We start from the raw sequence: 27,514 nt of genomic DNA, 5'->3' as shown, positions 1-27,514 counted from the left end.
AAACCTGGAAACACCCTAAACCCGGATAGTCCTAAACCGGGAACGCCCTAAACCCAGATCCACCTTGGTCCTTGAGCAAGGTCACCTACATGCAATGTCACTGCAAAATGTCCTATTTCCACAAGTCCTTCTACTAAGCAACATGGGGTACTCTGGCAAGGAAATTGTCATACCTACTTGGCTAATGGCTCCCAGCATCTCCCCCCTTCTGATTAATTAAACAACAAGCAATGTGGCTTAAGGACCGTGCCTGGTAGGTTGTCCAATTCAACATATGGTTCTTACCCATCATGGGAAAAACTGACCTTTAGGCGTCAGCCTCCTGTCTTAGGTTGATACCACTGCAATTGGATCATACCCGTCACTGACTACCGGTCCAGCATATAGCCATTGGCCCCCAGATTTTAGACCATCACTAGCAGAAGGGAGGAGGATACAGAAATGCCACGACACCAAGCCAATTGACGGCTCCTTGGGAAAAATTGCATCACTGGTGACACCATCAGCAAAGATATGCCAGCACTACCACAATTAACATGGGGTGCGCTGGCAAGGAAATAAAAATTGCATCACTGGTGACACCATCAGCAAAGATATGCCAGCATTACCACAATTCGCTGCACCAAACAATAGTTACATAGTCCAGGCAAGTTCTGCAAGCAGTTCAAAGCGGAGGAATCTATCAATATGTCCATTTCCTCCCAAAGTAAATCGAGTCCTTTATTGAGCATTACTTGTTGAGTTATATTCATTGATGCATCAGTTTATACAGTTTACTGTGATAGCTATCATAGAAGCTGTAGTTTGGTTTTATCTTTGTCTTCACCGGCACTGGGATGAAGATAGGAATTCTGGCAATGATGCTAAAGAGACATTATCCTGAAAAGAATTATTAAATATAATGAAAAGGAAAGGTGAAAGTAAACAAACAGATCTGTTAACATACTTTAAAAACAATCCTTAACAGCTGTTTACCTAATTTAAATTAAACCATTTAAATCACGTGAATAAAAAAATAATAATAATTCGGATCCATTTTTTCATGAGCGCTCCTCATATAAGAAATATGGACATATGCACATACAGACATACAACACAAAACACAAGAGTGCACACAAACGTACAACACATAAGAAAATAGTAAAGGCCTTGTAGCTTTACCTGGGTGAAATCTCCATTGCAATGTTTAAAAACTCCACAGTCAAAAAATAAAACTGATCAGAAAAACATTAACCTAGGTTTGTATGAGCTCAAAAAATAAAACAGAACTTTATGATGTGGGAAAATGCAATAATAAAATAGCTATTGAAAAAAGCATCCTGGTTAATCAGTGTCGCAGATGTAAGAATGGCCAAGCTGGAGTTCTGGATATCAGCTGTTATGGATTTGAGTCAAATCATCTTCTTTTCGATCTGTAGAAATTGTTTTAGTTAATCTCTCTGGAATCCAAATCAGCTGCTGTTCTCCCTGTGGAAAAACACAAACAGACCCCCGACTCCAGACAATCACTGGGTCAGGACCTTTCCATTGTCCTGTTAGAATATCTTTCCAAAGTACTTTAGGCTTATGTACATTTTTTGGATACATGTGTCTTTCCGCAGCACTAAGTCCTGATGAATCCAAATTTAAAAAGTTTAGAGTAAAAAGCGTTATTTTAAGTTTATCTTTGGGGGATATATACCCCCTTCCAATTCCCTCTTTTTGCTTTAATAAGTATGTTTTAATAGTTTGATGAGCTCTTTCAACTATGCCTTGTCCCTGTGGATTGTATGGGATTCCTGTTATATGAGTAATACCAAATGACGAGCAAAATTGTTTAAAAGAGGTAGAGGTATAGCCAGGACCATTATCATTTTTTAACTATTTAGGAACGCCCACAGTGGCAAAATTTTGTAAGCAATGAGCTATAACATCTTTAGTTTTTTTCTCCGGCATGAAGGGAGCCCATCAAAAATCTGGAAGAAGTATCGACTGTAACATGTAAATATTTTAATTTTCCAAATTGTCATACCTACTTGGCTAATGGCTCCCAGCAGCAGCCCTTGACATATGCAGATGTTTCATATAGTTCCTTCAGAAAAAGCGGTTTCACTTGTCACTTAGCTAAATTAATCCATCAGAATCTTCTCTTTACTGTTATAGTCTCAATTCCTTCTCCCTAGATCTCTCTTCACTCATCCGAGTAAGTACTTATCAAGTGCTAAATGATATGAGAGGATTGGGGTGAGCACATATTAACTAGTCAATCTCTTGCAGTCTTATTAGTTTCTTCTTTATTCATGTCCTCACTTGTTCCATACATACTCCAGAAAAGTAGAAGGTGGCTAATTAGTCCCATTTGTCTAACATGAGTGTGATAGCAGAAATGTCCAGACTTTTTATGTGAAGTCATTCTATATGAAACAGACACCACATTATTATCGTGATTTGGAAGGTTAAAAACAATTATCTTAGGGCCCTAACTGAAGAGTGGTGGGATCAGAATTTGGAGAGGTTAAAAAAAATTGTCCTAGGCCCTAACTGAAGAGTGGTGGGATCAAAATTTTAACCTAGGTTTAAAGGATTCTATTGCTGGACCTCTTTGAAAGCAAATCAAAGAGAATACCATAAATAAATAAATAAATAAATAAATAAATAAGCCTCGGAGGATCAGGGATGCTTTTTATTAAGCAGCGAAGGGGCACATTATCAAGGGGAAAATGGCACATGGCTACAACAAGAGTCTGAGTTTTATAGGGGTTTAGCAAGGCCACATCATAGGAGGAGTTTATCAGATACTTTTAGCAGGCAGGGGAACTTGGCAGATAAGGGAAATTGCTAAAGGTCAGAATCCTCAGTTTCCTTCCCCCCCATTCTGCCCCAGGGATTATAAATTTCCACCTCCTTCATTCTTCACCCTTTCAATCTTGGTCTTTTTCCTTAAGGTTCAGAAAAACTCAAATCTCCACAAGTGTCAGCTTACAGTGGGCAGGGAATCAGCAAGTACTGACACTGCGGTTATCATGGGTGTCGAGTTCTGCTGCCTTACATGTTGAAGTTTGAACATTAGGGAAACATGCTAAGGCAAGCATATAAATAAGGCAAGCATATAAATAAAGCATGGTTTATTTAAAAAGGGTAACAAAGACTTCTCCTGGGAGGGAGAAGGGGTCCATAGCTGGTATCCTGGTATTCCTAGAATTTGCTTTTTTATGTCTTAGGCTTCCTTTGTCCTCCTGCCCTCTTCCCCTTATCTTTCTCCTCTCTGAATAGGTGACTAGGCCCAGGAATGCTCAGTGGAATGGCCCAAAGGTGGAAAACAGGTGGACTGAAGAGGGAAGGCAGAATGGTGCAGCCCAGGGCACATTAACAAACTTATAACTCCCTGTAGGGATGTTACCTTAGCAACAGGTTGGAGCTGGGGCAGGTTCTTGATAAGGGTGGAGGAAGGGCTCTGAAGGAATTAACATTTCAATCCCTCAGAGGATAGTCTCCAACTTCCCAGACTCACTCAAAATTGGCCTCCTGGATCTTACTTGACTAGATTTAACTATACTGACTGCCTGTCTAATTCTGGCTTCAGTACCATCAACAGCTGCCGCAGTCCAGTCCGGCTGCAGCAAAATAACCGGGGGTGGGGAGGGTGGGGTGACGAACAACTTGCATAGATTGATACAGCAGGAGTGGGAGCCATTTATTGTAGGACAGGAGGGGTATATATATCTTATGAACAGCTTATCTCAATTAACATAAACTAGATACAGCAGTCAACCAATAAGGAATCTCCACACTTAATGGCTCGCTGGCATTACTTCACAAACCACTCCCTCTGGCAAAATGCCAGGCGCCATCTTGACTTGTTTACAGACACTAACAAACAGCAAGATATTAAGTAGGAACACTTCTCAGTGCCCCTCTCTCGTCTGATCAAAGTCTCAAACATCCCAGTTTGATCTTGTGGGAGTAAGGCGCTGGTCCACCTGGGTGGACTAAAACAGTGGAACCCTCTCTTCTATGTGCTTAGTAGGTTGCATCTCTCAGGAGGCAGGAGTTCTGTAAGACCACTCCTCTACCTAGAGACTCCCTCAGCTTAAAGCCCGCTGGGTGCCTGGGCCTGCTGGCCTCTAGTGTTGGGAAGTTGCAGCCTGGGAAGCCAAGTTCTGAGAGAAGGGAGGATAGGAAACCACCATTCATGGCAGATGTGAGATCCCCCAACCCTCACCTCACATTTTTAAAGTATGGCCTGGCTGTGGGGAAGTGAGTTTCCAGTCCCCGGAAAGTTATTCCCCTCTTTATTTGTGTGGGGTGCCTTGGATTTCTTTCCAAGCCGGAACCCCAGTGTTTCGTTTCCGGAACTGGGAAAGGCCAATGCTCCTTTCTAGTTCTCTTGTTACCTTTATCCACTGCTGGTTGCTAATGGTTCCAGAGCTGCCCACTGAATTTAGGTGTGTAGTAGGCCTGCCTCCACAGCCTCAAAACCACAGGAAGAGGTCTGTCTGGTGAGTGTTGATATGAAGGAGAGGGAAAATGGTGTTCTCTGCCAGTGGATAGGCTGGACTGCCCGGTTTAGTGTTGGGGTTAGGTATTTAGGCAGCGGTTTAAAATTATGGTAACTGGTAATATACAGGTATTATCTAAAAACATAACAGCAGCCAGTGTGGTGGCACAACCTGTCATCCCTCGTGAATTCAAAGCCAGCCTTAGCAACAGTGAGTTGCTAAGCAACTCAGTGAGACCTTCTCTGAATAAAAATACAAAATAGGGCTGGGGATGTGGCTCAGTGGTTGAGTGCCTTTGAGTTCAATCCCTAGAATTCAAAATCAAGACAGGACAGGAGAGGACAACAAAATACACAACACCACCAAACAAAACCAACCAAACAAAAACCCATAACAGCAACAATGCAGTAAGTTCATGAAGGTCAAACACCAGTTAACTGTTTTAAGTAACTTTAAGGAGAATAAAATGACCTAACGGAGCTCAGGAGCTATTGTGTTCACCTTTGTATGACCTGTATCTGCCAATATATTAGAATTACCTGTCTCCCTGTTCTAGCTTACCCTCTCTCTTCCTTATTTTTTCTTTTCTTATGTCCTTTTTTTTTATTCCCCTTTTCTTCTGTTCCTTTTTTACTCTATCTTGTTTTCTTTCTCTTTGTTAGTGCCCCTTTGCACCACCTACAGCCCTCTCCCCCAATACTCATCTATTTTATCTATCCATAACTATTGGCTCCTGCTGTGCTTTGCCCCTCAAAGATTCATGTTCTGGAACCTGAATCCCAGTGTGGCAGTGTTGAGACTGTAGGACCTTTAAGATGTGGGACCTACTGGAAGGTAATTAGGTCATGTGGGCTCTATCCTCTTGAATGGATTAATGCTTTTTTTTTTTTTGGTACTGGGGATTGAACCTAGGGGCACTGAACCCTTTGAGACACATTCCCAGTCTTTTTAATTTTATTTTGAGACAGGGTCTCACTAAATTTCTTAGGGCCCAGCCAAGTTGCTGAAGCTGGCTTTGAACTGTTGATCCTCCTGCCTCAACATCCCAAACTGTTAGGATTACAGACATACACCACAATGCCTGGATTAATGCTGTGTTTTGAGGGTGGGTCAGGCCCCTGAGATGGATGAGTTTTTGAGAAAGTGGATTGTTAAAAAGGAATGTTATGTGTTGGCTCCTTCTGCCTCCTAATGTTGTGATGTAGTAAGGAGGCCCTTACCAGGACACAGGCATAATGCTATTAGGACCCATCAAAACTGTGAGCCTAATAAGCTTATCTGCTTTATAAATTACCTAGTTTCAGTTATTTAGTTATAGCAACACAAAATTGACTAAAACAGCTCACTGAATGCAGAATTACCAGTTTTCCACAAATGTCCTCTGGGTCTAATAAGAGAGCTGCCCCCCATATTTCCTACAGCTGCCTCTTATGGTCCTATTCCTGAAAACTACAAAATACAAATTCTTGCCTCTTCTCTCCCCGAAGATGGTAGAAACAACAACACAAATGCTTCTAACACAGCTCTTTGAGACTGCCCTTCATGTTCAAGTTTCTTTTAGTGCTGTTCATCTGTTAGAACCTAGTGATTTATGATTACAGTTTCTGACACATATATATTCTTTTCCAATAACTATAGTAGTGACTGAACTCAGTGCTATTCTTTCCAATGGATTGTACCCTCACCAGTTTCTTCTGTGGGTTTCTACAAACTTCCTAGTAAATTGTTTGTTTCTCCAGATCTCCTTTGAGTTTATGCCTCCTTTGCATACAGTGATCCCAGGTCCACTGACCTTTCTTCTGTTGCTTATATTACTCCAATGACTCTGGCCCCACAACATTCTGCCCCTCCCTGACTTACCATTACCTATCTGGTCAATACTAGAACAAACCTGAGGGGGACACTATGGGTAATTTGGAATCCACAGCAAACCTAAAAAGGGTAACATGGTTGTAATGCTCCAAACTGCTCTTCATTGGGCCTTTAAGGGTATAAAAGACTAGAAAAATTCTTTTGTATATAACAGGTATTCAAAACTACTAGATGAATTCAATGTACTATCATATAGAAGATGATAAATAAAAATCAGTCTGTCATGTCTTTGGTAATTTTAGGAAACCTAATCTTGTAGTAGTCAAGAGCATCTTTCTTCTTATTGCAGAAGCCTCTCTAAATTTGAGGACAGCTAAGATCAGAAACATGAGTTTCCCCTATAAAGACTGTAAATAGCTTCCAAGAATTATAGTGTGTCTCAGCAAGACTAAAGGTAAAAGGAAAGAGCTATTATTCAATAAACACCTTATTTTACTTTAAAAATAAGAATGTTTCTAATCCTAGAGATTTTGTAATAGTTTCCTTTAGGACTGTTGAGAAATACTTTTCTCAATTGTTTCAAATGCTTTGAAATATTTCTCAATTATAGTAAATCATAAAACAAGTATTAGTGTGAAACTGAACATTTTTTAAAAACTATCAGTTGATAATATGACATTGAAAGCAAACATATATATATATTTGTGTTCCAAATACACAAAAACTCAGTTTATGGTCTTACAAGGTATGCATAAAGATTCATCTTCCTATTGTACAAGGCATAAAAATGATTCTGGTGGTTTTCCTTTCTCAAATATAATGCAAGAATGAAAAGTGATTAATTAATATTGTTAACAAAGGATTTAAAGAGATAGATCACCTTTTTCTTGATATTTTTAGTGATGATGATTACTAGAAAGTCAAGAAACCAAAGGTTTGGGCAGTTTGATGTTGGTATGAATTTGAATGTGCTGGGCCTGTCCTACTATGAAATTCTCAAATTAGGGATGGAAATTTGTTGCAAGTCCATTCAGAAGTCTAAAGAAAAAAGTCTGGATTATTCATGATCTTCAAGCATTGGTATCCTGAGAGTCCTAGATTCTCATTAGTGTAAGGTGTATTACAAGGGATCCTTTTCAGAGGTAGGGTAGTAATTTAAACTTTCAATTTAGATCAGATTACTAGATTATATTTACTTTAATAATTATCTTACTCTAATTATAATATACTTTTTTAAGGCTGAAAAAATTCTGTATATGATTATTACTGTTTATTTTTATTTTTGTTGTGTTGGGGATTGAACCCAGGGCCTTGTGCATGTGAGGCAAACACTCTATCAATTGAGCTATATTGCCAGCCCCACTTTTTTATTTTTAGAGAAAGGGTCTCAATAAGTTGCTCAGGCTGGCCTTGAGCTTGTAATCCTCCTGCTTCAGCCTCCTGAGTCACCAGGATTATAGCCACATACCACCATGCTGGCTACTATTATTTTCTCTAGGGATGACTCCTGTTGCTATTGCAGCCTCCATAGGTGTCTCTTTAGCTTCCTTAAATTCATAATCACACATTGTCAAGGCTGGAAGATATCTTAATAGTGATTGATTTAGACAGCAATATCCTTTAGAACATTCTACAATGATAAAAATGATTTAAAAAATCTATATTTGTGCTGTTGATTATAGTAGCTATTACCACTGAGTATCCTGTATTTAAAATTCTTGGAACCAGATGGATTTTTTAAAAAAATATATTTGCATGTAGGTAATGTACTATTTGGGGATGGGATTCAAGTCTAAACATAACATAAAATTCAGCTACATTTCACATATACTTTATATACATAGCCTGAAGGTAACTTTATACAATATTTTAAATAATTTTGTGCAGAAAATAAAGTTTGTGTATAGCAACTAAAGGCCTGGAAGGGTCTTTTTTCCCTTGGGGATGTTGAATAAACTATGTGTTTATGCCTGCATTTTCATTGCCACCCCAACACATAAAATCAGGTGTGCAATTTTCTACTTGTGGGGTCATGCTGGTGTTCAGAAAGTTTTAGATTCTGGATATTCAACCTGAAATGTGGCTAATGTCATTGAGAAATGGCACTTTCCATTGTACTTGAGTTAAAGTTTAAATTTATATAGCCACATGTAGATACTATCTACCATATTGAATAATACAATTCTAGACTAACTTACTCCCATCTCCCTCAGTGATCAATGAACTGAGATAAAGAAGTGATTTATTCAATCTCCTGTTCTGAAAAGGGGTGAGAAGTGATTTATCCAAAGTTACAGGTCCCTAACCCCACTTCCTAGTAGTTTCTGTCGATTACTTCCTGTTTTCCCCACACCTTAATGTTTCCCTCAGCCTTCTGTCTTTTTTGATGGCTTTCTATTTTTTATCACTTCCATAAAATGATCATACTTCCTACTTCAAGGTAAAGAAGGGATTATTATTTAGGCCATTATACCAGTTTTTATCTATTTTAACTTGTCAAAATATAGCTGGTGGGTCTCTGTTATTATGTAGGGGAAATGAATTCAGAGAAAAATGTGAATGAAAAATGAATTCAGAGAAAAATTGCCTAATGTCATACACTGAATGGGTAAGTAAAAGGGAACTAGAATAGAGAGGAATTCACTTTTAACTAGAAAATATCAGTCTTGGGCTACAAATACACAGTGTTGTCATCAGGCAAGGCTTTCTGAAATAACTCAATTCCTCCCCGAAACTGAACTTAGAAATAAACGGATATTTTATACTGATATATTCTCTGGGTCCAGAGAAGCTTTTTAAATGATGATTGAAACTTTGCCCACATTAAGGAAATTTATAAGGTATCTAAGGTAACATTCTCTGTAACTAATTATGCCTGAGCATCTAAATAACTTTTGTTACTTCCACCATATTATTAGAGCTTATTTGCTATATGAATTCTTTGATGTCTAATAAAAATTGAACTTACATGGAAGGGCCTTCCACATTCATCACACTGAATAATACCACTAAAATCTTTCCCACAGTCTTTACATTTTTACGGTTTTACTCCAAGGTGTACTCTATGATGTCCCATAAGATGTGAGAGTTGAATGAAGGCTTTTCCACATTCATCACACTTATAGGGCTTCTCTCCAGTGTGAATTCTCCTGTGTTTATTAAGAGCTGAGCTTTGACTAAAACTTTTTCCACATTAATCACATTTATATTTTCTTCTTTCCCTTTGTTGACAGTTTAACCTACACTCATTTTCAGAAGCATCTTTGGATTCAGGTTGCTGAGGAAGATCTTTGCTAAATCTGTCATTTATTTCCCCAAGGAATTCCATATCTTTGGGCATATCATCTTTCTGGGATAATTCTTCATTCTCAGTCTTGGTTTTGTCACCTGTAACAAATAGTACACAAACAGATCCTAGTCTAAGTTTGAAAAACAAAAGCCTATGGTAGAAAATATGTAAACATTATGAATGTATTACAAAATAATGAGAAGTCATAACACATATAGCACATATTTAGTACCATTTTGGTTTCGGTACTATCATATTATATAGTTATAATCTAAGAAAGAATTAGAAGAAGCCAGTAAGGAAGACAGCAGCAGCATAAGTGATTTGAGAGTAGATTGAGAGAGAAAGGCATAAATGTTGATCAAGGGACTACTTGAAGATCCTTCCCAAAGGTAGAGTGGTAAATGTTTATGTGTGGGACTACAAATATGCCAAGGATAATGAAGGGAGACAGACTGGAGAATGGAGATGGTGAGGGAGGTAAAATTTCCATTGAAACATGTAGGGCCTGAAACAGGTGGTAAGTGAGAGAAAAAGTGAGTAATACTGACTGGAGAGGAAAATAAGATGTGGGGTATGAGAGGAATATAATGAAAATATAAGAATATAATGAATCCTCCAAGAAAGAGCATGTATAGAGGATAATTAGTTGGAAACAGAGTGAAAAGCATGCAGGTCAGGGTATATAAAAGGAAAATAAGCAGGAAGTAGTGGCAGATGCTAAAGTATGTGCTGGGTTGACTTTTTTCCTGAAACTGATATCTTCACTATTGTCTTCTCCTGCCTAAATCCTAGCTTGATAGTTTCTAACTTTATTGTGCATCAGTCTTACTTGAAATGCTTATTAAAACTCAGATGACTGAGGTTCTCCTACCCACTAGCTTCTGAATTGGTAGTCTAGGTAGAACCCAAGAATTTGCATTTTTAGTAAGTTTCCTGCAAAGATGCATACTGATGCTCCAGGGATCACACTTTGAGAAACACTGCCCTTCCCCTTATTCAAGGGCCATCTCAAATACTGTCTCTTTTGGGAAGTCTTCCCTAATCTCCCCAAGTAGATGTGTTGTCTTTCTTTTCTTAATCCTCATGTTCTCAACCCCAGACTGAGTGTAGAACTTGACCCACAGCAAGTATCAAATAAATATTTGAGTTGAATTTTTAAATAAAATGGTTGTGGGATATAGAAGATGGCCGCTGCGTACGGGGGTTGCTGAAGTGCTGAGCGTGGTGCTCAAAGCAGCGGCTTTAATAGAGATTTCGCACAGTCTGTTAAAGCTCCTTTCACCGTTAATCTGTAGTGGACCACTTTGCCAAGGAGCAGGAAGAACAAAGAAATCGAAAAAGAGACGCTTGGCTGCTCAGAGCCGCGGGCGCTTTGCTCCCATCTGCTTCCTCTTTCGCTTCGCTCCGGGCGGAGAAGCTGAATGTGCAATCAGCAGTGGATTGTAAGTACCCGAGGCAAAGAAAGCTCAGTGCGCCCCGCCTTTTTTTTTTTTTTTCTTTTTTTTTGAATATTTTTTATACAGGGAGAGTTTGTGGATTGGGATTGCTGGCGGGGCTGTGGTTTCTGTGCCGAAAATCCACTCCGCGGGAGCCGCCATTTGCTTTCTGCTTGCTGTCTTGATGGCTCCGTATACACTGTCCGGCAGCCGCACCTAGAGGTTGCAGCTGGGCTGCGTGCCGAGCCCTGTCCTCCGAAGGCTGGACTGCAGCCTCGAGCATCTCTGTGGCCTGTTCGCCGCTGCACCTTCGGGCAGAGCCTGCTCTGGGGTCGTTCTGCACCCCCCTGCCAGGGGACCCGTGCTCCGGAGGAGGGGGACGGAGAGCCACGGCGGCAGCCGCTTGGGCCCCTGGGGCCTGGCACCGGGCTGAAGAGCTGCGGAGGCCAGGGCGGCTCTGCTACGGGCGCAGACAAGCGCGGACGCTTGCCAGGGCGGCTCTGCTACGGTCGCAGACAAGCGCGGACGCTCGTCAGCGCGGCCCAGAGTTTCATTTCTAGAAATCTGGACTGGAAACAGAAGCAGCAGTTTGTATAATCCCAAGAACTTGCTTATACCAGGAAGCTGTAAGGGCAACATGAATATTACTGAGGAGATGTAACATGGTGGCAGGCGCAGAGAGATCAAGTCTCTGACATCTTCAACTGTGAGGGCATAGGGAGCCGTAAACTGTCTAAATGCTGTTTGCTCAGGATCACTAGGCAATGCTGAGCTGACGTGGATCTGGGGTGTACAGGCTGGGCCCCTCAGAACACACACACAGAGCCCGAATCGGAGGCAATTAAGCTCCGGTTCGCCTGCTTCGTGTGACTCAGCACTAACGATCCCGCTGAAATAATTGGCCGGCCCTTAGGAACTTACAGAGGTAAAAGCCAACCGAGCCTTCATAGGCAGTGGCCACAGGACTGAAACGGGGATTGGGAGAGACAGTCAGGACCCACCCGTTGCATTGGTCATCCGGCAAAGGGAACAAACGGTCACCATTTGCATGGGATATTACCATGGCAGAGAAATGGCATCACGGACGGAGGAGATAACTGCAGTGAAACCAGCGCGACAGGTGTGTAATCCCCTAGCCATCTCTCTCCACACAGCGGGGAAACCTTAAGGGCCACTCCCAGTTCTCCTGTGAACGCAATAACCAGACCGAGGGAACCAGGAGTGGCGCAGGACTCGCTGCGCGGAACTCCCGGCTACCGCTCCCACCAGTGCTGACAACTGAGGTCTCTTGCACCAGCTACCGGGGGCGTGGCTACAGGAGGGCAAGCAAATTCGCTGGGGGATCTCAGCCCCAAGCTCTACAAACTTAGGGTCTGAGGGAGGCAAACAGGGAGAGTGAGCCCAGGTGTTCATGAAAACAGGGCTCCCAGGAGCAGCAGACCTGGCGTGTAGGCAGTATTGTGGTGAGCGCCACAGGTGAGCACGGCCTGGCTTGAGGAAACACAAGACAAGGCCCTAGACACTCAGGATTGGAGACCCGCCCAGTCTAGGAGAAAGAGCTGCTGCACAGTGAATGGTTCCCACCTATTGAGAGGAGAAGCTTGGCCCAGTGGGCACAGCTCCACCTACTGGAAGAGAAGTTAATAGAACTCTAGGACTGCATTTATTATTATTATTATTATCATTTTTTTTTCTTTTCTTTTTCTTTTTTTTTTCTTTCTTCTTTTTCTTTCATTTTCAATTTTTATTTGTTGTTGTTCTTTAATTTTTTTTCAATGTTTCTATTTTTTTTAATTTTTTTTATTTTATTATTATTTTTTTTTAATTTTAATTTTCATTTTTTATTATCACTATTATTTTTGTTAAATTTTTTTTCCCGTCTTTTCTTTCTTTCTTTATTATCTAATCTTTATTATTCTTGTTTCTTTTGTCTTTTCATTTCTTTTCAATCTTCTTATTCCCCCTTCCTTGAATTCTACCTGCCTACTCTCATTCTCTTTAGTGACTTCTTCCCTTCCCTTCTAATATCTTTCCTCTCAAGCATCAAATAAATCTATAAGAGTAAACAGTAACTCAGCAGTCAAACAGAACAAGAAGTAACATGAGCAGCATAAAAAAGCAAGGAAGAAAAGGAGTACAAACAATGAAGGACAGCCTAAATATTCAGGAGGATCTAGAGTCAGCAGAAAAATGGTCATATAAAGAACTCAAGGAATACCTTAGACAGATGGAATGGAACCTTAAAGAAGATACGAGACAGCAAATCCAAACAGTGAAAGAACACTTTGAAAATGAATTACATAGACAGATAAAAGAAGAAGTTAAGCATCTTTATCAGGAGATTGAGATTATTAAAAAAAACCAAACAATAATTCTAGAAATGAAGGAAACGATAAACCAAATTAAAAACTCAATTGAGAGTATCACTAACAGAGTGGAGCAAGTAGAAGCCAGAACATCAGATAATGAAGACAAAATATATCATCTTGAAAAGAGCCTAGCCAACTCAGAAAGGCTGGTTAAAAACCACGAGAAAAACATCCAAGAGATATGGGATAACATAAAGAAACCAAACCTACGAGTCATCGGGATAGAAGAAGGTACAGAGATTCAAACCAAGGGAATGAGTAACCTGCTGAAAGAAATAATTACAGAAAACTTTCCAGAAATAAAAAAGGAAACGGATATACAAATTGTAGATGCATACAGGACACCGAGCACACAAAATCACAGTAGACCAACGCCAAGACACATTGTTATGAAGATATCCAATATACAGAACAAAGAGAAAATACTAAAAGCTACAAGAGAAAGGAGGCAGATTACATTCAGGGGTAAACCAATAAGGTTAACAACGGATTTTTCATCACAGACGCTGAAAGCGAGAAGATCCTGGAACAACGTATTTCAAACACTGAAAGACAATGGATGCCAACCAAGAATTCTGTATCCAGCAAAATTAAGCTTCAGGTACGATAACGAAATAAAAATCTTTCATGATAAACAAAAGCTAAAAGAATTTGCAGCCAGAAAACCAGCATTGCAAAGCATCTTGAGCAAAACACTACACGAGGAAGAAATGAAAAACAATAACCAAAACCATCAGTGGGAAGTGCCTCTATAAAGACAGAGGGTGGGGGGAAAGCTAACCATGGAGAAACAAACTAAATTAAAAAAAAAAAAAAGAAGATAAATAATCAAACATGGCTGGAAGTACAAACCATATATCAATAGTAACTCTAAACATTAATGGCTTAAACTCTCCAATAAAGCGACATAGGCTGGTAACATGGATTAAAAAAACAAATCCAACAATATGCTGCCTCCAGGAGACACATCTGATTGGAAAAGACATACACAGGCTGAAGGTGAAAGGTTGGGAAAAAATATACCATGCACACGGTCCTCGTAAGCAAGCAGGGGTGGCCATCCTCATATCGAATAAAATTGACTTCAAGACTAAATTAATCAAAAGGGATAAGGAAGGACATTATATACTGTTAAAAGGAACCATTTACCAACAAGACATAACAATTATCAATATTTATGCACCAAATAATGGTGCTGCGACGTTCATAAAACAAATTCTCCTCAAGTTCAAGAATCAAATAGACCACAACACAATAATTATGGGTGACTTCAACACACCTCTCTCACAATTGGACAGATCCTCCAAACAAAAGCTGAATAAAGAAACTATAGAACTCAATATCACAATCAACAACCTAGACTTAACTGACATATATAGAATATATCAACCATCATCAAGTGGATATACTTTTTTCTCAGCAGCACATGGATCCTCCTCAAAAATAGACCATATATTATGCCATAGGGCAACCCTCAGTAAATATACAGGGGTGGAGATAATACCATGCATTTTATCTGATCATAATGGAATGAAACTGGAAATCAATGATAAAAGAAGGAAGGAAAAATCCTACATCACATGGAAAATGAACAATATGTTACTGAATGATCAATGGGTTACAGAAGACATAAAGGAAGAAATCAAAAAATTCTTAGAGATAAATGAAAATACAGACACAACATATCGGAATCTATGGGACACAATGAAAGCAGTTTTAAGAGGGAAATTCATCGCTTGGAGGTCATTCCTCAAAAAAAGGAAAAACCAACAAATAAATGAGCTCACACTTCATCTCAAAGCCCTAGAAAAGGAAGAGCAAAACAACAGCAAATGTAGCAGAAGGCAAGAAATAATTAAAATCAGAGCGGAAATCAATGAAATTGAAACAAAAGAAACTATTGAAAAAATTAACAAAACTAAAAGTTGGTTCTTTGAAAAAATAAATAAGATCGACAGACCCTTAGCCATGCTAACGAAGAGAAGAAGAGAGAGAACTCAAATCACTAACATACGGGATGAAAAAGGCAATATCACAACAGACACTACAGAAATACAGAAGACAATTAGAAATTATTTTGAAAACCTATATTCCAATAAAATAGAAGATAGTGAAGACATTGATAAATTCCTTAAGTCATATGATTTGCCCAGACTGAGTCAGGAGGATACTCACAACTTAAACAGACCAATAACAATAGATGAAATAGAAGAAGCAATCAAAAGAATCCAACCAAGAAAAGCCCAGGACCGGATGGGTATACAGCGGAGTTTTACAAAACCTTTAAGGAAGAATTAATACCAATACTTTTCAAGTTATTTCAGGAAATAGAAAAAGAAGGAGCTCTGCCAAATTCATTCTATGAGGCCAACATCACCCTGATTCCGAAACCAGACAAAGACACCTCAAAGAAAGAAAACTACAGACCAATATCTCTGATGAACATAGATGCAAAAATCCTCAATAAAATTCTGGCGAACCGGATACAAAGGCACATCAAAAAAATTGTGCACCATGATCAAGTAGGATTCATCCCTGGGATGCAAGGATGGTTCAATATACGGAAATCAATAAATGTTATTCACCACATCAATAGACTTAAAAATAAGAACCATATGATCATCTCAATAGACGCAGAAAAAGCATTCGACAAAGTACAGCATCCCTTTATGTTCAAAACATTAGAAAAACTAGGGATAACAGGAACTTACCTCGACATTGTAAAAGCTATCTATGCTAAGCCTCAGGCTAGCATCATTCTGAATGGAGAAAAATTGAAGGCATTCCCCCTAAAATCTGGAACAAGACAGGGATGCCCTCTATCACCACTTCTATTCAATATAGTTCTCGAAACACTGGCCAGAGCAATTAGACAGACAAAAGAAATTAAAGGCATAAAAATAGGAAAGGAAGAACTTAAATTATCACTATTTGCAGATGACATGATTCTATACCTAGAAGACCCAAAAGGGTATACAAAAAAACTACTAGAACTAATAAATGAATTCAGCAAAGTGGCAGGATATAAAATCAACACGCATAAATCAAAGGCATTTTTGTATATCAGCGACAAAACTTCTGAAACGGAAATGAGGAAAAACACTCCATTCACAATATCCTCAAAAAAAATAAAATACTTGGGAATCAACCTAACAAGAGAGGTGAAAGATTTATATAATGAAAACTACAAAACCCTAAAAAGAGAAGTAGAAGAAGATCTTAGAAGATGGAAAAATATACCCTGTTCATGGATAGGCAGAACTAACATCATCAAAATGGCGATATTACCAAAAGTTCTCTATAGGTTTAATGCAATGCCAATCAAAATCCCAACGGCATTTCTTGTAGAAATGGATAAAGCAATCATGAAATTCATATGGAAAAATAAAAGACCCAGAATAGCAAAAGCAATTCTAAGCAGGAAGTGTGAATCAGGCGGTATAGCGATACCAGACTTAAAACTATATTACAGAGCAATAGTAACAAAAACAGCATGGTACTGGTACCAAAACAGGAGGGTGGACCAATGGTACAGAATAGAGGACACAGAGACTAATCCACAAAGCTACAACTATCTTATATTTGATAAAGGAGCTAAAAGCATGCAATGGAGGGAGGATAGCATCTTCAACAAATGGTGCTGGGAAAACTGGAAATCCATATGCAACAAAATGAAACTGAATCCCCTCCTCTCGCCATGCACAAAAGTTAACTCAAAGTGGATCAAGGAGCTAGATATCAAATCAGAGACTCTGCGTCTGATAGAAGAAAAAGTTGGCTCCGATCTACATATTGTAGGGTCGGGCTCCAAATTCCTTAATAGGACACCCATAGCACAAAAGTTGATAACAAAAATCAACAAATGGGACTTACTTAAACTGAAAAGTTTTCTCTCAGCAAGAGAAACAATAAAAGAGGTAAATAGGGAGCCTACATCATGGGAACAAATTTTTACTCCTCACACTTCAGATAGAGCCCTAATATCCAGAGTATACAAAGAACTCAAAAAATTAAACAATAAGAAAACAAATAACCCAATCAACAAATGGGCCAAAGACCTGAACAGACACTTCTCAGAGGAGGACATACAATCAATCAACAAGTACATGAAAAAATGCTCACCATCTCTAGCAGTCAGAGAAATGCAAATCAAAACCACCCTAAGATACCATCTCACTCCAGTAAGATTGGCAGCCATTATGAAGACAAACAACAACAAGTGCTGGAGAGGATGTGGGGAAAAGGGTACTCTTGTACATTGCTGGTGGGACTGCAAACTGGTGCGGCCAATCTGGAAAACAGTATGGAGACTCCTGGGAAAGCTGGGAATGGAACCACCATTTGACCCAGCTATTGCCCTTCTTGGACTTTTCCCAGAAGACCTTAAAAGAGCATACTACAGGGATACTGCTACATCGATGTTCATAGCAGCACAATTCACAATTGCTAGACTGTGGAACCAACCCAGATGCCCTTCAATAGATGAATGGATAAAAAAAATGTGGCATTTATACACCATGGAGTATTACGCAGCACTAAAAAATGACAAAATCATAGAATTTGCAGGGAAATGGATGGCACTAGAGCAGATTATGCTTAGTGAAGCTAGCCAATCCCTAAAAAACAAATACCAAATGTCTTCTTTGATATAATGCGAGCAACTAAGAACAGAGCAGGGAGGAAGAGCAGGAAGAAAAGATTAACATTAAACAGATACATGAGGTGGGATGGAAAGGGAGAGAAAAGGGAAATTGCATGGTAATGGAGGGAGACCCTCATTGTTATACAAAATTACATATAAGAGGTTGTGAGGGGAATGGGAAAATAAACAAGGAGAGATATGAATTACAGTGGATGGGGTAGAGAGAGAAGATGGGAGGGGAGGGAGGGGGGATGGTAGAGGATAGGAAAGATAGCAGAATACAACAGTTACTAATAGCGCATTATGTAAAAATGTGGATGTGTAACCGATGTGATTCTGCAATCTGTATTTGGGGTAAAATTGGGAGTTCATAACCAACTTGAATCTAATGTATGAAATATGATATGTGAAGAGCTTTATAATGTTTTGAACAACCAATAAAAAAAAATTAAAAAAAAAATAAAATGGTTGTGTTGATGATTTGAAGGGGCACCTACTTTGTCATGCTGAACCACTATCTCCCCAACTCACAGCCAGGACCATCTTCCAGTGTTATTGTGGCACATGTAATAACAAGAGTCCTTATCAGATAATTCCAGATAGGTTCCAGCTTTGCTGGTCACTGAGATGAAGATAAGTCCACAAATATTAATTGATAACTATATGTATTAGCTCTCTGACAGTCTATGGGGAAAAGAACAGGGTTGACACTCTGGTTGATACATTGTATCAGGGTTGATAAATTGCTGACTGCAAACTGGTGCAAACACCCTGTATGGAGATTCCTCAAAAGACTAGGAATGGAACTACCCAACTATCCAAAGCCCTGCTTATCCAAAAAATTAAAAATCAGCATATTACATTGCACAACCACATCAATGTGTACAGTAGCTCAATTCACAACAGCTAAGCTATGGAACCAACCTAGATGCTCTTCAATAGATGAATGGATAAAGAAATTGTGGTATATATACACAATGGAATATTACTCAGCAACAAAGAAGAATGCCTTTATGACATTTGCAAATAAATGGATAGACCCAGAAACAATCATGCTAAGTGAAATAAGCAAGTCTCAAAAAACCAGTTTGAATGTTTTTGCTGGTTATGTGGAAGCTAACCGACAATAAGGGGGAAAAGGGAAAGAAAAGATATTCAGTAGATTAAACAAAGGGGCATAAAGGGAAGGGAGGAGGTAAAGAAAAAAGAGTGGAATGGATCCAAAATAATTATCCTATGTACTCATATGAATACACCACAGTGAATCCCATCATCCTGTACATCCATAAGAATGGAGTCCTAACTAGAATAAGATATATTACATGCTTATACAATTATATCAAAATGGATTCTACTGTCCTGTATAAAAAGAACCAATAAAAAGGACAATATTGAATATTTTTTAAATTTTTAAACTATTTTTTAGTTGTAGTTGGACACAACACCTTTATTTCACTTATTTATTTTTATGTGGTGCTGAGGATGGAACCCAGGGTCTCGCACATATGAGGTGAGCGCTCTTCCACTGAGCCACAACCCCAGCCACTAGTGTTGAATATTGAGTGATATAAAACTGGAACAGAGTTGAGTTTGACATTTCTTAACACTAATAGAAAAAGTCAGTGTTACAGCATATTCAGAAAAGATCCCATTTATTTTTTGGTAGTGGGGATTGAATTGAGAGGTGCTTAGCCATTGAACTACATCCCTAACCCCTTTGATATTTTATTTAAAGACAGGGTCTCACTAAATTGCTTAGGGACTTGTAAGTTGTTAAGGCTGGCTTTGAACTCTCAATCCTTGAAATACTTTAAAATGTGTTACAAAAAATTGTTAAGATACTTAGGTATCTAAGTTCTCTGTCATTTATAAAGATCATTCTATATAAAATGACTATTATTGTAATTCTCAGTTATTTATACATGGAAATGACTCCTACTACCCTAGCCAACAGCCAGTAGTAATACTGTCTTGTTGATTTGTATACAATAAATAAAGAAATAAAATAATACTGCATTATAGTACTGTAGTATTCTTTCTATTCAACAGTAAATTTATTTTTAAAATATACTGGCTTTTTGGTACAATATCATAATGGTTTTAAAAAACTGGTCTGGATTAGTAAGCATGAGACCCAGGTTCTGATTCTAATCTCAGTTCTTCCTGTAACTACTTATGGAAACTTGGACAAGCCACTATGGGTAAAAGCCACTGTAAAATGAGGACATGGCATAACAAATGATGAATTTATGTTATTATCAAGAAAGTGGTTGGAACTGGAGAACATCATACTAAGTGAAATAAGCCAGACTCAGAAAAAGTGTCATGTGTTTTCTCTTGTATGTGAAAGCTAGAGAGAAGAGAAGGAGAGAAACAAGATCTTGTGAAAATAACAGGGAGAAATTAGGATCAGGAGGAGGGAAGATAGGAGGGAAAAGGGAGGTAGTGGGGAATGATATATACCAAATTATGCTATGTGTAGGTATAAATATACTACAGTGAATATATTATAATTATAGTGTACCAGTAAAAGATTAACAAAGTGAGGTCTCGGACCAGACATTACATACTTTTAAAAAAGTTGAAAAGCACTTCTTGAAATATATGTGCCTTGATTTTTGCGGGATTTTTTCTTTTGTTGTTTTGCTTGTCTTTTTTTTTTTTTTGGTGGAAAGTGCGGAACTCAAAAATTGTGGAAGGTTACTGGTGGTATAACTTGGAAAAAAGTCACATGTGTAATGTTCAATATAGACAAAATGGACTTCCTTAAGAATTCTCAGGCTTCACATAATACCTAGATTTCATGAAGCCTCATATTTTAATTATATAGTATTCCCTTTCAAGGTGACTTTGGTAGCAGCATATGTGCAGGCTTCTTCAATTTTGTGTTTTTCTGGATTTATGCTAACAGAAAGCAGAATGAAAACAGCCCAGAAGTATTAATGGAAAAGAAGAAGGAAAGATCATCTAGAATTTGAAGTGTTGAATAGATGAGCAATACAGTGTTCTACATGGTAGAATTTAATATGTTGACATGTAACACCATTATAATGAACTCTGTTATGAACAAATCCTGTTTCCTCCAAAATTGTATGACTCTTCAGAGAAAAGAGGCAAAGACTCAATATAGATAAGCTTTGTAAGGTAGTCTGTACCTTTTAGCTTCTGTCCTCTTCCCTAACTACTCTTGCTAAGGGTATTAATGTCTAAATGCCAAATTCTAAGGAATATGTATTGGTCTTTATCTTGTGTCCTATTAGTAGCATTAGCTTCTTCTGATCTCTCCTCCTGCCTGAAACTCCTCCTATGGCTTCAAGTGATAACATTCTTTTCTGCTTCTTTTACCTCTATTCTTTCTCTTTCACAGAATCCTTCCTCCACCTGAACTTTAAACAGTGGCATGCCTTAGGATTTTGTATGCAGTTCTCTTCTGTTTTTACATTATACCTTCTTTCTCCTCTACACCCATTTACTGGGGAGTGACTGCCAAATCTCTTTCTATACCTTTGTGCTAAATTCAGAACCATATTTTAAGCTGCATGGCTCACTGGATTTTATGTACACTAATTTTTAACAGGCACAGTTCACATAAAAATTGAATTCACTACCTTTAACTTTTCTTCACCCAAAATGGACATCTCTCTCTTAATTTTCCTCTCAACTACTGGCACTGTTTTTGACCCACAGGACCAAGTTACAAGCTTGGATAGTATTAAAACTATCCCCTCATATCTAATCAAATCTGTTCATTATACTTCATAAATATCTTTTGAATTTTTGGCTTCTTTTCCAGCCTTATTCCTACTTTGGTCCATCATTATCTATATTTGAGAGTGGTTCTTCCCCCATCCACTTCATGTTTATATTTTTTCTCCCTACTGTAGTTCTATGACACAATTACAGACTTGGAAGATAGGAAAAAAGAAAATAAGTCATCTCTTATTTTATCAAAATAAAATAAAAACTTGATACAACCACTGCCTACATACTTCCAATCCTTTTCTGTTATACAGGAACTTTTAAAAAATCCTTACTTCTTAAAATAGATTTTTATCATCTATGTTACCTACTTTTGTATTTAAAAGCATAAAACAGACCTCCTCCATCTATAGAGAAAGGGTAAGAGGCACTGGAAAGGATAGGTCTTGGGTAACTGGGACTTAAAATTTACTTGTTTTTTAGTGTAGCCTGTGGATACACTAGACAACTGGCTTGCAATTAGTGAGTTGGGATGATGACTAAACCCATTTAACTCACTAAGCTAATTTAAAACAACTCTATTGAACTAATAAATCCTTGCTCTCTTTTCCTTACATCTTTTAGCATGGTGTTATGTTGTAGACTGAGTTGTGTCCTCTCAAAAATTCATACATTGAAGCCCCAACCCTTAATGTGACTTCATTTGAGAAAAGGGCCTTTAATAAGGTAATTAAGGTTAAATGAAATCATAAGACAGGACTGTAACCCAACAGGACTGGTGTCCTCGTAAAAAGAAGAGATACCAGGAATGGTGTACAACAGAGAAAAGGCCAACTGAAGACACAGTGAGAAGTCTGCAAGTCAAAGAGAGAGGCATCATCAGAAATTAATGCTGATCTTGGACTTACAGCCTCCAAAACTATGAGACAATAAATTTCTGTCATTTAAACCACCTGGTCTATGGTATTTTTTTTTTTAAACGGCAGCTCTAGCTGATTAATAAGAAAAACCATGAATTCTCTTGTCCCAAAATGAAAACTTAAGAGAATCTGGAATTAGAATCATTAGATAACAACAGATAGAAGTGTAAGCTATTATTAACTTGAATGAGTATCTAAACCCTATATTCTACCCATTGGGTCAACTAGCAGCTTTTATATAGTGAAAAACTGAAATAATTCATTCTGTTTTGGGACGAGGGTAAAAAGAGGATAAAATTCCCCACCATGAGGTAGAAGACAAAAGGGAAATCTTTAAAAGGAAAGGATAAAAATGAGAAAGTTGCACTCTGCTATGGTTTGTCCTCTTTGGAATTCATGTTGGGGTTTAATCCCCATTGTGAGGTATGCATAGTGTTCAGAGATAAAATCTTTGAAAGGTGATTAGGATTAAATGAGTTCATCAGAGTGGAGTCTTCATGATTGAATACCAGTAGCTTTATGAACAGAGGGAGAGAACCCAGATGACACACACATGTTCCTTGTCCATTGACATGTGATGTCTTGTGTTACCTTGGGACTCTGCCAGTAAGAAGGCACTCACTAGGTGCTGCAGTCCGGCTGCAGCAAAATAACCGGGGGGGGGGGGGGGGTGACGAACAACTTGTGTACATTGATACAGCAGGAGTGGAAGCCATTTATTGTAGGACCACAGAGGTATTTATACATTCCACACAGCTTATCTTAATTAACATAAAATAGATACAGCAGTCAACCAATAAGGAATCTCCACACTTAATGGCTTGCTGGCATTACTTCACAAACCACTCCCTCTGGCAAAATGCCAGGCGCCACCCAGACTTGTTTACAGACTCTAACATTTGCCAGGCGCCATCTGACTTGTTTACAGACTCTAACAACTAGGTGCAGCCCTAGACCCTGACCAGAACTGAGAGCAAAACTAAACTTCTTATGTTGATTACATATCTAGCCTATGGTATTGCTAGCAATCGAAAATGGACTAAGTTACCTCAAACCTAAGAAACCATCTCTTCTCTCATATACAAAGAACTGGCTCCTTACCATTCCTATGTAGCTTCCCAAGTTCGAGTTCCAGCTGGGTCTTCTTGGGATGAAACTGGACAGTCTGCAATTCACTTGGCATTCCAAAGGGGGCCAACCTGTCCAAGAGTATGTCCTGTCTTTCTGAATTAGCTTGGACCTGGGAACAATGAAGTATGATTAGGCTTATCATAGATAGATTTTGTGACAACTGAAAACTTCAAATAAAGGGTCTTATAAAGCATCTGTAAGGGCTAGGATCATAGAAAACTGGTCAAATTTTTATCATTGGTCCAAGAAAAATGAAAAAAAAATCCTGTCTTCTCCCATTGATCACACAGAAGTCCAGGATCTTAATTTTGGGATTTGGAAGATGTCTAAAAAATCACCTAGCCCAACTATAGCAATGGGGGCATTTCTTCTATAACCATGCTATTCAATATAGTAGCCACTAGCAAAATGTGCTTGAGTAAAGTTGAGTATAAATGGAGATAGACTAAGTATAAAATACATACCAAATTTCAAAAACAATACTAAAAAATCTAAAATACCATGTCTTACATTGATTACATACTTTGGGTTAAATAAAACATTTAATTTTACCTGTTTTTATTTTTAAATAAAATTATTATTAAATAATTCTGTTCCTACTAGGAAATTTAAAATTATATATCTGGCTCACATTAGAGTTGTTGAACAGTGCTGTTCTACAATGTTCTTAACAAATCTACTTGAATCTACTTCAATACTTCTGTGGAAAGGGAGTGTCCCTCCCAGTTTAGTTATAGGTAGTTTTAAATGTCAGAAAAATCTTTTTTCTTTCAGATGCCTATTTGCCTTCCTATAACTTCTCACTGATCCTAGCCTTCTAAACTAAAACAGAATCTGTCTAGTGTTGTCTTTTCTTTTTACTCAGTTATATTTTATCTATTGACATAGTTATGTCCCTCACTAAGTCTTGTTCTTTTCTAGGGTACACATTTTGAATTATGTTCAGGTATTTCTTTCATATGACTTTTGTTTTGACTTGGTCTGTATACACTGATCAGTCTAATGACTGTCTCATCACACCTGCTTTTGGGGCTCATCAAGCTCTCTTTCCAAATCCTCCAGCACAGTTACTGCCTCCTCTCTAGTCTCTGGATGGTGTGCCTGCATCCATTCTTGCAGGTCTACAGGAAGAATGCTCAGGAACTGTTCTAGCACCAACAAGTCTAAAATCTGCTCCTTGGTGTAACATTCTGGCCTTAACCACTGGCGGCAGAGCCTCCAAAGCTGGGTAAGAGCTTCACAGAGTCCAGGTGCACCCTGATAGCAGAGCTTTCTGAAGTGCTGTCTGAAGAGTTCTCTACTACAATGACTAAACTTCTTGAGATGGAGTCCTGTTCCCAATAATGGTTCTCTGCTTTAATCATAAGTCCTTTTTGTTCTTTAGGTTCCAGGGCTGAAGCCATTTTGTGCTTTACCAGGACATTAATACTTTATCTGGGATTGATTCAAGGACAATCTCTTAGGATTTTGCTTCAAGGACACTCCCAAGGCATAAAAAATTGTTACCATAGAGAAATGACAAAAGCTGTTGCAATGATAAACACACCAGAGCTGAGTTAGAAAAAAAAAAAAGTCTTATAAGTGGCTATAAAAAAAAAAAAAAAAAACAGAAAAGCAGGGACAGGATTTGAATGTGTGCTCTACCATGCAATTTAGAGAAAATTAGTTACCTAGATAGACTAGAGTTTAACTAGAGGTACATTTTACATGTATGTAAAATGATGCTGCTCACTGAGTTAATGTATGGAGTAAACGACAAAGGTTTGCCCTGGCAAGGCAGCTTGTAATCATGGAAGTAACACTAAGTATTAACAGTTTTGTTAAAAGGCTTTTCCATTCCACATCTAAGATGCATGGGTTTACTTGTGTCCCCAGGATTGGTTGTGGAGGTCATGTGCCAACCCAGGAATGGGGTCTAATGGATGTCTCCACGAGAGGAACCTGCAACCTGTGTCATTCCACCCCAGGACCGCCTGGAGGGTCGCCCTAAATCCTCAATTGTAGATCTTTTGGGGATGGGGGTAGGACAATGGCAGTGCATAGCGCCCACGACAGGGAGTTGTAGGAAGGGGAATGCTGCTGACTACAGCTGTGCTATTCCTTACTCTTTTCCACCTGGGGGTCTGGAAATACTCACCTCGCATGTGGACAGGAACAAGGGAAGCAGCTGACACCCCTAAACCGCCTGAACAAAGGCTACACTCAGACTAGTTAGTGACCCGACCCGTGGCGACCATCAGGTATTTCTGGATAGCTCTAGGAAGCTTTGCCTTGGGGGTAGCTTCACAGCTTCTCTCCTCCGCTCTAGCCTGTGGAGGACCTGTTTCAGTACCTCTATTGATGGGCCTGCGGGGCCACAGGCATGACGTCTGGTACTTAAAAACAAAACAATACTCCAAACCAACTTTTTCTCCCTCTAGAGAATTTTTCGGCTTAGTTATTAAGTAATGTAAATAACTAGTGCATTCACATAAATTTATTTATTTATTTATTTATTTATTTTTTTATTGGTTGTTCAAAACATTACAAAACTCTTGACATATCATATTTCATACATTAGATTCAAGTGGGTTATGAACTCCCATTTTTACCCCAAATACAGATTGCAAAATTACATAAATTTATTAAAAAGTATAAATGTCCCTTGGCATATAGTTTTGACAACAAATATTTCTCAAGTCTTGTACATCTTTCCATAGACACATATTACACTCGCCATGTACCTGCTACACAAATTGTAACATATCTATACCTTGTTTATTTTTCCTCCTAACAGTTGACCTTGAACATGAAGGTTCTCCTGAATCTTGCTTTAAAAAATTTTTTAAAACTCTATAGTATTCAATTGTTTATGTACCATAATTTATTAATAGCTACTTCATTGGTGGTTATGTAGATTGCTTCCGATTTTTCTTTTTCAAATGCTGCCGCAATAAATTATTGTGAATATACATCATTTCCTGTGCATAAAAACATATTCATAGTCTATACACTTAGAGAATTACTAGATCATAGAGTAGGGATATACTTTGGTAAGTGCCAAGTCAGCAATCACAGAACCCACTGGTGATGTTGTTTTTCACCTATACTTGTCAACATAATGTTATATTTTGATCTTTGCCTAACTGATGAGTGAAAAATACTGTCTTCATTTTGTCCTCCTTTTCCCCCTTCTTTCCACAAATCTATGCCAGGCACTATTCCAGAAACTGGAACTATACTTTTGAGCAAAACATTGCCCTTGTTTTCATTGTTTGTAGCCTGTTGGAGTCACAATGAGGCAAATTGCCAGAGTGACTTTATCTTGTGCAAACATTTTGTGGGAAGTAGCACATGGGGAGAAGTTTACATTAGGTTAAAAAAGTTATGAATAGAGAGAGAGAATATATGCTTCACATAGCAAATAGTTTTCTGAGTTCTGCAAACAAACATTCCAGGAAGTTAGAACAATGTCCCAGGGAGGAAGTCATTAGTTAGAAAATATTAACATATTATACTGATTAAAATAATAGAGGTTCTCCTTGCTAGAACTTGCTTATGTTAGTAAAAGGATGAGGAGCAAAACTCAAAGGAGATTGGCTCACTCATGGTTTAAATGACTACATAACTTATTTTTCTTTTTTAAAATTTGTTCTTTTTTAAAAAAATATACAACAGTAGAGAATATTTGGATATACTATACATATATGGATTGTAAATTCCCATTCTTGTATGAATTAATTTTTTTTCATTGCC

General features: G+C 38.4%; 1 protein-coding gene across 1 annotated transcript; it reads right to left on the bottom strand.

Moving 5' to 3' along the window:
* Window positions 1–9,204: 9,204 nt before the first annotated feature.
* Window positions 9,205–25,182, bottom strand: Zscan16 (zinc finger and SCAN domain containing 16). Its single transcript, XM_046459485.1, is given in 4 exon segments — window positions 9,205–9,677; window positions 23,750–23,888; window positions 24,800–25,098; window positions 25,101–25,182. Coding segments are annotated over 4 exon segments (993 nt in total).
* Between the last annotated feature and the right edge of the window lie 2,332 nt (window positions 25,183–27,514).

The sequence above is a fragment of the Marmota monax genome, unplaced genomic scaffold, assembly GCF_021218885.2.
Source record: "Marmota monax isolate L192 unplaced genomic scaffold, Marmota_monax_Labrador192_F-V1.1 WCK01_AAM20220418_F8-fsc00280, whole genome shotgun sequence".
Lineage (NCBI taxonomy): Eukaryota > Metazoa > Chordata > Mammalia > Rodentia > Sciuridae > Marmota > Marmota monax.
This window is presented reverse-complemented; position numbering and strand designations above follow the sequence as displayed.